This window comes from Theobroma cacao, chromosome 6 (genome assembly GCF_000208745.1).
Source record: "Theobroma cacao cultivar B97-61/B2 chromosome 6, Criollo_cocoa_genome_V2, whole genome shotgun sequence".
NCBI lineage: Eukaryota > Viridiplantae > Streptophyta > Magnoliopsida > Malvales > Malvaceae > Theobroma > Theobroma cacao.
The window spans coordinates 18763080-18773112 of record NC_030855.1 but is presented as its reverse complement, the minus strand read 5'-3'; the positions used below and the strand labels follow the sequence as shown (position 1 = coordinate 18773112).

At 37.7% G+C, this 10033-nt stretch overlaps 2 protein-coding genes across 3 annotated transcripts; one reads left to right on the top strand and one right to left on the bottom strand.

The window, feature by feature from the left end:
- LOC18596069 (transcription factor bHLH87) lies at nucleotides 913-3323 on the top strand. Its single transcript, XM_007024321.2, has 2 exons — nucleotides 913-1200; nucleotides 1372-3323. Exon 2 carries the CDS (start codon nucleotides 1387-1389, stop codon nucleotides 2809-2811), a length of 1425 nt encoding a protein of 474 aa, XP_007024383.2. The 5' UTR covers nucleotides 913-1200; nucleotides 1372-1386; the 3' UTR covers nucleotides 2812-3323.
- On the bottom strand, nucleotides 4954-8981 carry LOC18596068 (putative leucine-rich repeat receptor-like serine/threonine-protein kinase At2g19230). 2 transcript variants are annotated; one of them, XM_018122632.1, is made up of 13 exons: nucleotides 8808-8981; nucleotides 8185-8725; nucleotides 7624-8099; nucleotides 7391-7523; nucleotides 7238-7309; nucleotides 7085-7156; nucleotides 6910-6990; nucleotides 6511-6662; nucleotides 6201-6424; nucleotides 6004-6121; nucleotides 5850-5912; nucleotides 5591-5777; nucleotides 4954-5482 (listed from the first exon to the last, which is right to left on the bottom strand). In XM_018122632.1, exons 1-13 carry the CDS (start codon nucleotides 8881-8883, stop codon nucleotides 5062-5064), a joined length of 2616 nt encoding a protein of 871 aa, XP_017978121.1. In that variant the 5' UTR covers nucleotides 8884-8981; the 3' UTR covers nucleotides 4954-5061. The 2 variants fall into 2 exon arrangements, with proteins under 2 accessions (XP_017978121.1, XP_007024381.2); XM_007024319.2 differs by having other exon boundaries at nucleotides 6201-6421.

Sequence of the window (10033 nt, the reverse complement as noted above, 5' to 3'; positions counted from 1 at the left end):
GAGCAGAAACTTTTCAGGTTTGAACCTTTTTCAGATACTTTACCGTCCTTTCACGGTTTACCATGTTCATCAAAATTTAATAATGAAGTTCTGTAGAAATGTTGAAATTCAGGTAAGCATAAGGTCATTATCTAAGAGTCGTTAATATATAGTGACAGCATGATACATGTAATCACTGTTCGACTGAACTGATATTTTCCAAAGTCTCCTGAGCATTAAAACTGCTATGTGGTACCATAGATATATTTCTAGAGAACAGTACTCAAAACGCAAGAAGTAATTAAAAGAAACTTTGGTAGAAAGTGGAAGCAGGAATACTTGTCATGATTAAAACTATGATTAATGGAAAGCTTTTAGAAAGAGAGTGGTTCTCTTAAAAGATGCTTGCTATGACTGCAGTTTTTACTGAAACTTTACAGCGCGCATGGACTAGCATGAGCAACGAAAAGGATGTCAGAGCTTTTTCCCACTAGAAAGAGAACAAAACTATATAAAATTAAACAAAAGATTATCTATTAGTTAAGATTCAAAATGCTTCTCTGATATCTCATGCTCCCCATCTGCAGAAATATACTCTTACACACCCACCAAACTGACCAAAAAGCCTTATCTTTTTCAAACCCCACCTTGCACCTTCTTTCAACTTGTGAAATTATATTTTATTTAGCTCCCCTTTTTCCTTGTATTCTACATTATTGAAGTCCTAATACAAAGTATTTGTTCTATTACAATATTGGTCTTTTTATTCTTCCTATCTATATAAGCATGCGTTTAAACATAATACCGTGTCCATACTATTTCTTCAGGACAGCTCAAGGTAAATATCTTCCCTCAACTCTATATATATGCACCAAATTTTTTATACATACATGAATTTTAGTTATGCTTTCCATGATTACATTCATGTTTATCTTTTGTTGGAGGATTTATTGGGGCAATTTCTTCCATTTTATTTCTCTTGATATACAGGACAAACTTCAGTTGCCAAGACTGACGTTAGCAAGGGTTGTTTTGTTCATGATCACAGTTTTCATGATCAAGAATTAAAGAGGACGGTTAGTGCCAGTACCAGATTGTACAGAAAGTGATATTAAGCTGAGGTTTGAGCCAACTTTGTCTCTGCTAAAAGACTTACAGCCAAAATTCCTCACTTGGCTTCTTTTGGCAAGCTAACCTGAGTGGCAGTTGCATCTGGATTTGGTAAGCACTTTTACGCAGAGTTCCATCAACTATCTTTCATCTCAATTTTCTTTACAATAAAATGATAAACTGCAATAGAACCTTGCAGTTTATCAGGTTTCCCATTGTTTAGCTGATAGTTTTCTGTCCTTGGATTATAGATTTTGAAGTAATTTTATTTTCTTGGAACAGAGAAAAATTTCATCCATGGATGGCTTGGGATGGGATGACTCAGAAGTTGTAGCAAACTCATTGCCTGTGTGGAATAGTCAGCGAAATGATATAGAAGACAGTTTCTTAATGTCCAACTCAAATTCCTCCATGTATTGTGGCAAGATGAATCTGCCAGAAGATATCTTCAATCCAATTCAGGAACTCCAGAAAGCGGAGCCATCCCGTGTAAATTCAGATTCAGATATAGTAAGGGAAATGGTTCAACAACAAGTTTCTGAACTAGATTCAGTAAACGTTGCCTCAAACTTTAATATGTTGCAGCGTCAAGGAGTAAGGTTAGCCGCGGATACAAGCCTCCTGAAATCTGCCAATTGGGGAGATGCTTTATCACAAGAGTTGTGCTCTTCTGCTTGGATGAAAAGAGCTTATGGTTTGAGCACATCAAATGCTTCGATTTCTGATATTGGCATGGCGGTTCAATCGCAAGTCATGAAGGGTTTACAAAATGGAAAGGCTGGGGCTACAACTACCGGTTCTCTTGAGGCCTTTGATTGCTTGCTCTCAGCAACTAATAGCAACACTGATACATCAGTTGAAGATGATGGAATTTCCATGATTTTCTCTGACTGTAAAAACTTATGGAATTTTGCTGCTAGCAGTGCAGTTTCATCAGGAGAGTCTGAAAACAATGGCTCAAATACTGGAAGCAAAGATTTCAACTGTCCAGTAAATGAACTTGATGAAACATTGTCCCAGAGTTCTTCGGATCGGTACTTCAAAAATGGCAAACTATCACAAACAAGGCCTAGTTCTTCAAAGAGAGGCAGTGATCAAAGTGAGTTTAAAGTTAGTCTAAATTGTGGTTACTTTAATCTTCTTCAGACTGACTCTTCTGCCACAGAAGGAGGTTTTAGGCTCATTCCTGAGAACCCACCAAAAGCAAAGAAAGCCAGAACAGAAAAGCGCCCCAGCTCATCGAACATCAATTTTCAACAGCCAAGTTCATCAGTATCTTCTTCCATTGAGGAACCTGATCCAGAAGCCATTGCACAAATGAAAGAGATGATTTATCGAGCTGCGGCCTTTAGGCCTGTGAGCTTAGGCTTGGAAGTAGTGGAGAAGCCAAAGAGGAAGAATGTGAGAATATCAACTGATCCTCAAACTGTTGCTGCAAGGCAAAGGAGGGAGAGGATAAGTGAGAGAATTAGGGTTCTGCAGAGGCTGGTTCCTGGTGGGAGCAAGATGGATACAGCATCAATGCTTGATGAGGCTGCAAACTACCTTAAGTTCCTCAGGTCCCAAGTCAAGGCACTAGAAAACCTAGGCCACAAGCTTGATCCAGTGAATTGTCCTCCTACCAATCATGCTTTCTCTTCTTTACCATTCAACCACTCTCTTCCCATGCAAACACATTTTCCACTCCTAAACCCTAATCATATCCAACACCCACAGAGTTGAAAAAACTATTCCAAAACCTATAAAAGAAATCCTAACCACATGTTTCCTCAGTCACACTCATCATCGTTTCATAATTCATCATTAATGATTAACATGCAAAAACCTTTTCGCAGCCTCATAGCAAGTAGTAGTACTATATAGAAAGCTAATCCAAGTCCCTTGATCATCATTTTCGTCATTGCATCTACTGTAATCAAGATTTAAAAAGTCTTGGTAATGATAGCTTTCCTGATTATCACCATCATCGTATCCACCACCCAAGAGCAGAAAAGGAGTGTTATGATCAGTTCTATTTCCACCATCGTGTTTGCTGCTACCACTTTCAAAACTAAGATAATTGGAGTGGAACAGCCAAAAAGAAGGGTGGAAATAGCATAGTTCTTGTCCACCTTTTCATATGAAAAGGCTTAGCAATTATAGCACCTATGATTAAGATCAAGGGCTAGAAAGTGATAATCACTTTACTCTTGTTTAATGTATTCTGTGAACTTAAAAGCTTTCTTTTTCTTGGAGATCTTTATGATTGGTTTTTTTTTACTGTGTACTTTGTTTAGCTAACCAAAGCAAGAAACATTCTCTAAAGATATGTGAGCCCCCGGCCAGTGGTCCTGTCTCCTTGATTCAATCCAAAGCGTGCTCTTGGGAGCCACCCCCTATCCAATTGCTTAGCACATGTTTATGCTTCTTTTTTGGCAGGTGCATTAGTAATATGATTATTAAACTACTACTTCTGTTCTATACTTTATAATCCCTAGATTCATCCAACTAATGATGTTTTCATGATGATGATGGTGATGTGGGGTTTTTTTTTTTCATAAATTCAATTTTGTATATATCCTTTCCTGGTCTTGCTTGGCAGTTTCAGCTTTGTCTTGTAAAGGAGAAAAAGTGGGTTTTGATTGGATCAAATGGGCGTTCTGTGGTTTGGATGTACATGCTAAATTTAGACAATCTGTTGAGAAAGGAGCCCCGATCTCTGGCTGGGAATTTTGTTTTTGGTTTGTCATTCAAGCTGACCACAGTTCAAGGGTCTCAAAATAACCAATTTGCGTGTGCATTAGAACGTTTCTTGCTCGAGTTGGGAGAATTGACTTTGTTTGAGCGGTTCTGATTGCAGCCATTGCATTGGTGTGGACAGCTATACTGCCTTGAGAGCAGACTTGTAGCTCAATCAGGGGAAATGTCATTTTGTTAACCGTGGGAAGGGATACCTGCTCTGCTCAAATTCTCCAGATGTTAGGAATTATTGGTCCTCAATCATGAGTCAGAAAATGCGGACTTCGTCAAATGCACAATTTTATTGCTTTTTATTTGACGGCTTGTGGAGTGCAAATCTTTGAACGAGTTCATTATGTCTAAGCCTCACACTGTTTTTATGTCCTTTGTTTGCCAGTTTCCATTCACACTGGATACTGGTTTCTGTTCCAATCATTACAATGTAGAATTTGTTGATGATGGTCACATCCCTTTTTTTTTTTTTTTATGAAGTTAAAATTTTTCTTTTCCAAGAGCAAACTTGAATTACTGGACTTGCTGCTCAACTTGCAATGTGGAAATTCTGTTTATTTAAACGTCCGGAACCAGAACACTCTGCACTTTGCACAAATTGGCAACCATTGGTACCTATCCATGGAATATAGGGTCATTAGATTATAACTTTCATGTTACTTTTACAAAAATGCTTTTGAAAAAGCATAAAATGCCATGTTGCAGCCTTAGGGCAGGCCATGTTTTTCATTGCGCAGTTGATATTAAGAAGATATGAGATACGATTTATTGTAAGGAGATTTGTGAGGAATAAAGTCAGTGGAAAACGTTGCTTCAGTCACTAATTTGTTGCGGTTTGGGAATCAACTATTTTTCTCCAACTTCAGCCCAACTTTCATAAAGAAATCCAATTCGGCTGAAGTCTGAACTTACCTACTCGCCCCCACTAGTTTAAAAACCTAGCCCTTTATCTAACAGAATATGGTGGTTCTGGGCTTGAATTGGACCTACACGTCAAACGTTTCCCGGCCCTCATACTACTCTATCAGGTCCATTTCAACCTCCTTCTTAAGCTCAAAGAAAGAAAAAAAATAAATGAGAAATTTGTTTAGTTACTTCATATGCTGACTGTCCACAGTAAAATGGCTTATAATATGGCTTTAACAAATTTATTTGTGAGATTTTCCTCTCAATGATATCATTTTGTAAAATCGAATAATGTGAATGCACAAAAAATATTAAGATCTAGCATGAGTGAAACTACTACCTTCCTAATAGAATTGATTCATCATCGTCCAAATTCACAGTGATCATCTCAATCGAACCTTTTGCTTTGCTTTCATGGTCCTTTTTGTTTTGAGCAATCTCAACTGCTAAACACTGATTCAATTCCATTGCTACCACATCCATGGTTAGCCTTCCAGTCCCAGCTGCAGAAATGCAAGCCATTGCTATCTCTAAAGCTTTTCTGACAGATTGAGTGCCAAAGTTTCCTTTTAATCTTGGATCAACAATCTTTTCAATATCTCCTTTTGCAAGCATATAACTCAATCGTTCAACTAGATCTTTATGAGCCTTCTCAGATGTTCTTGAAATAGCAGGTTGGCCTGTGAACATCTCCAGAAGAACAATCCCAAAGCTATACACATCAGTTTTCTCGCTTAACCTCTTTGAATCTGAATACCTGAAAACAAAAACATGTAAATTAGCCCCAAAATATTTACTTCTGTTGACTTTCATTTTAACAATTTTAACTGAGAAGCAATAAATATGATTTAAGGAAGCTACTCACTCATGACCAGGATACCCTGATGTCCCAGCAGCAGAGGTCAAGAAAGTGCCTTCATCATTTGGAAAGGTCCCGGATAACCCAAAATCTGCTAGCTTGACTTGAAATTCATCATTTATTAAGATGTTACTGGGTTTCACATTTCCGTGTACCATGGTGGGCTTACAATACTTATGTAGATATTCCAGTCCTGCATATCAGTTGTAGCTGTTTAGTAACAATGTCTAGAATGGTTGTTATGCAAACTTCTCTACATGCTTACCTTGTGCTGCAGCCAATGCTACTCGTAGTCTCCCCTCCCAATTCAAGAAATGTTTGCTGCTATCTGTTGATACAATGGATTAAAATCGTAAGATGACATACCGGATGGAATGAAATGCAAGATTTCATAATCAAAGATTTCAAGCAATATAAACCTAACAGAAGTTCCTCTAAGCTGCCATTGGCCATGTATTCATAAATGAGTCCACCTTCATTGCAATACCCAACAAGATTTATCAAGTTTCTGTGGTGAACTCCTAGAAGAAGCTTTACCTAAGAAAAAGAAAAAAAAAATCATTTCTTAGTTTAACTGATGTATATGAGCTCAAGCGTCAAAACTTCATATTTGTACCTCTGCCTGAAAGTGCTTGTAGCTTTGGACTGATGATGAAGAGAGCATTTTCACGGCAACAGGAGTGCCATCTAAGTAACCATGGTAAACAGTTCCATGCTTTCCCTTGCCAAGAATCCTGTCCAAGTTGTTGGTAATCCTCATGACCTCAAAGTAAGTGAACAGTCGATTCTTCGACTCCAATTCTGCGTTTGCTCTATGAAATTCACCATCCGTCTTCCCTGCTAATGCAAGTAAAAAGAACTTAGCATATTATATATATTCAAGTGCTTCAAACCATTAACCATACGAATATGTGATGATAATTTACCTTGTTGCTTTCTCCTTTTAAAATACAAGAAGACAGCCAAGGCACTGATGAGAACAAATGATGTAGTCACGGATGCAGCCACTGGAGCAACAACTTTTGTGTCCTTATTGTTGCATGAAATTGATGAACAAAGATCCGGATTTCCGCTAACACTTGAATAGAGACAGTGCAGGGTAAAATGGTGAGACATGGAGTTAACTGCTAATACTTTCGTATTTCATCTAGAGGGGTTAGTTTTTTTCCCAGCGAAAGGAAGGAACATGATAAACAATAATCTCTGTAATTACATTAACTCGGATTTGATTTATTAGTAAGGCAGAGTACCATTTAGCGAAAAATTTATTCATCACAATAAATTTATGACAACATATGGGTATGGTTTTAGAGAAAATAGCATACCTCAGTATTAGTGAACCATCTTTTGACCTTAGGATGAGTTCAACTGGAACTGAACCTACGAGTTTGTTTTTCTTCAAATTTCTGCAAAGAGAAATAAAATCTTTCTTCCTTTCTTTTTCTAATAAAAACAACTTCTAGGAATCTTCAAATTTTAATTTAAAATTTGCCAACTTACAGGACCCTCAAGAGTGGCAGTTTGGACAGAAAGCCAGGCACTTCTCCCACTAAACTATTGTTTGACAAATCCCTAACATTGAAACAGAAATTATGAGTAGATATAGTTTCAATATGTTGTCAGCTTATCAGTTCTGTTAAAAGAGATGCTTACAGGAATTGTAACATTGAGAGATTTGATATGTAAGGAGCTATGTTTCCTGTCAATCCACTTGAGGATAAATTCCTGTTGATTTGCATTAGTCTTAATAGCAGTGATTTGAAATCGATCAGAAATCAGTATAACCTTGAAGAAAAAAAGACTCACATGGAGATTATTCTTGGTGAATCATTGTAACTGCAGTTAAGACCGTTCCACAAGTAAGCTTCAGGAGCACAAGCATCTCCTTGCCAGTTTCTCTTGATTTTATATGTTGATTGGATATTTTTAACGGCATCAACTAGAATTTTGTACAGGAAAAAATAGTTGGGCCAAATCATACAAGGAGAGGATGACCATGTATACAAAATGAACAGAACATTTGGTAAGAACATATATACCATCATCTTGGTTTGTTTGTAGTTGTGGGAGTTCGTTCACCTTGTATACCTCAATGGCATTGATTATTGGTGGAAGCGATGAATTTCTTGCTTTGTGGATTAAAAACTCGTACTCTAGTTGGCCTGTCAATGGTGATGTTTTATAGACCGTAGATGCTTCTAAATAGGCAGGAGAATGAGGTCCAGACCAATGTTGTCCGTTAAGAGATATGTTGAACTGTCTGAACTGGTTTGCTTGGAGCTTTTCAACTTCAGCAAAGTACATATAGACATAAAATTTGTTGGTCTGATTCCTTGCTTGTAAAATTAAACTCAAGGGCATGCTGTTATTTTTTGGCACTGCAGCAGTTCCCATGATAACTGATGGTGGTTTGAAATCATTATTTCGGGAGTCAATGGAAAGCGAGGAGTTTAACTGATCCCAGGCTTCGTAATTCCAAGGCCACCAGGTACGATCATATTCATCTATTTTATACCTGAGTAATTTCCCAACTTTTAAACATGACTGCAAGAGCAATTGACATTTAAAAGGTAAAAGAAAGCTTATATAAAATAATTTACCTGAATATTTGATTAGTTGATGAAGCAATGTCGTACCGCCAATAGCGTTCCAGTGATCCAGATTGAATTTCATAGATAATATTTCTCAACGGCCTTAATTCTATTGCTGATATGAAAGGTGTACCAAATCCTGTGTTCACTAGACAGAGGGAGAGAGAATTTGACGATGGTACATGTATGATCTCCGGGACTATCCAAGTAGATGCATCAGGCAGTCTCACGATATCCCACAAATTAGCTCCAAGATGCAGCTCAAACTCTGGCACTCTACGTTGGAGATCATAATTTCCGTAGAAGAAATTTGCTCGAATCAAATACTTATTACCTCTGCTTAGTTCTATATTGTAACAGTTTCTGATTCCTTGAGGAAAGCTTCTGACATGCTTAAGTGGCTGCCACAGGTTATCACTTACGAATTCAGGTGACACGCTCATGCTGATGCCAGTGTCAATGAAGGCTGCATCCGATGTATAGGCTAGACCGGTTTCATTTTCAGGATAGCTATAATTTTCTGGTAAACCACAATCTATATTGATGAAGCCTGAGAGACAAAGAAACAGGACTTAATTGCAAGTAGTGAATCACCAATAATCAAAGCTTTTCAGACATTCAATGATTCAAACCTGGTTGATCCTGCGCATGTATCAGAAAACTACTAAGAAACGCTAATAACAGATGTCTGAACATCCCTGGGACCATGTCTGTTTTTGTTAATATTTTTAAAATGAAAAGTATTTTGTAAGCTTGGAGGTATGTTAATGGAGGTCAGAGAGTGAGAGAGAAACAATGAGCTAAGAGATTTTTGGAGAAGACTTGCCACGGTCAATTACCCTTAGACATTTATACTGAATATCATCCAAAGCATAAAACGGTGCCGTGGAGACCAACGGGTTGCAAGGAAAAAGAAGAAATCAAACAATATGAAGGGATCCACACAGTGGTAAAGTGTGCCTGCAGATCCCAATGTGACAAACCACAAGCAAAACAAAAAATGCTGCCGAGAATAAAGTCAATGGTCAAGCGTGTGAGGCACGACCTAACAAAACAGAAATAAAAAAAAAATGTGCAGGCAGCACTCTTAGCTTTTTACTAAATCAAATCAAAGGGCTTTTGTGTCATTTGCACCAAGCTCAGCAAAATGGGTTCTTCTTCTCAACACACCTCCAGAAGAACAATTTTGCAGATCCCAAGCTTCACTCTCAATTCTTCAAACTTTTCCTTGCTCAATGCTTTTGTAAAAGTGTCAGATATCTGGTCATGAGTGTTGCAATACCTGATTAAAATATCTTTGTTTCTAACTGCCTCTCTGATGGCATGAAATTTAACCCAAGTGTGCTTAGTTCTTCCATCATAATCGGATTGTCAACCATCTCAATAGCTCACTAATTATCAACCCAGAGAACAGTAGGTTCTTCTAACTTCACCGTCAGATCTAGCAATATCTTCCTAAGCCATAAGGCTTGATTAGCTGTTGCTGTAGCTGATACATACTCTGCTTCGGCAGAGGATTGAGCAACAATGTCTTGCTTTTTAGAATTTCATGAGAATATAGCATTGCCAAATGTAAAACAGTACCCACGGCTGCTCTTAGAATCTTCTAAACTCCCAGCCCAATCACTATCTGAATACTCTTCAAGTTACTTCCTATCAGTTTTATAGAACTTAACACCAAAGCTTAAAGTTCCCTTCACATACCTTAGGACTCTTTGTGTAGCCATCAAGTGCAAATTAGTAGGTGCCTGCACAAATTTGGAAAAGAGGTTGGTAGCAAACATTATGTCAGGCTTGGAAGCTGAAAGATATAACAGACAACCAATAATTCTTCTATATTGTGTAACCTTAGCTTCAG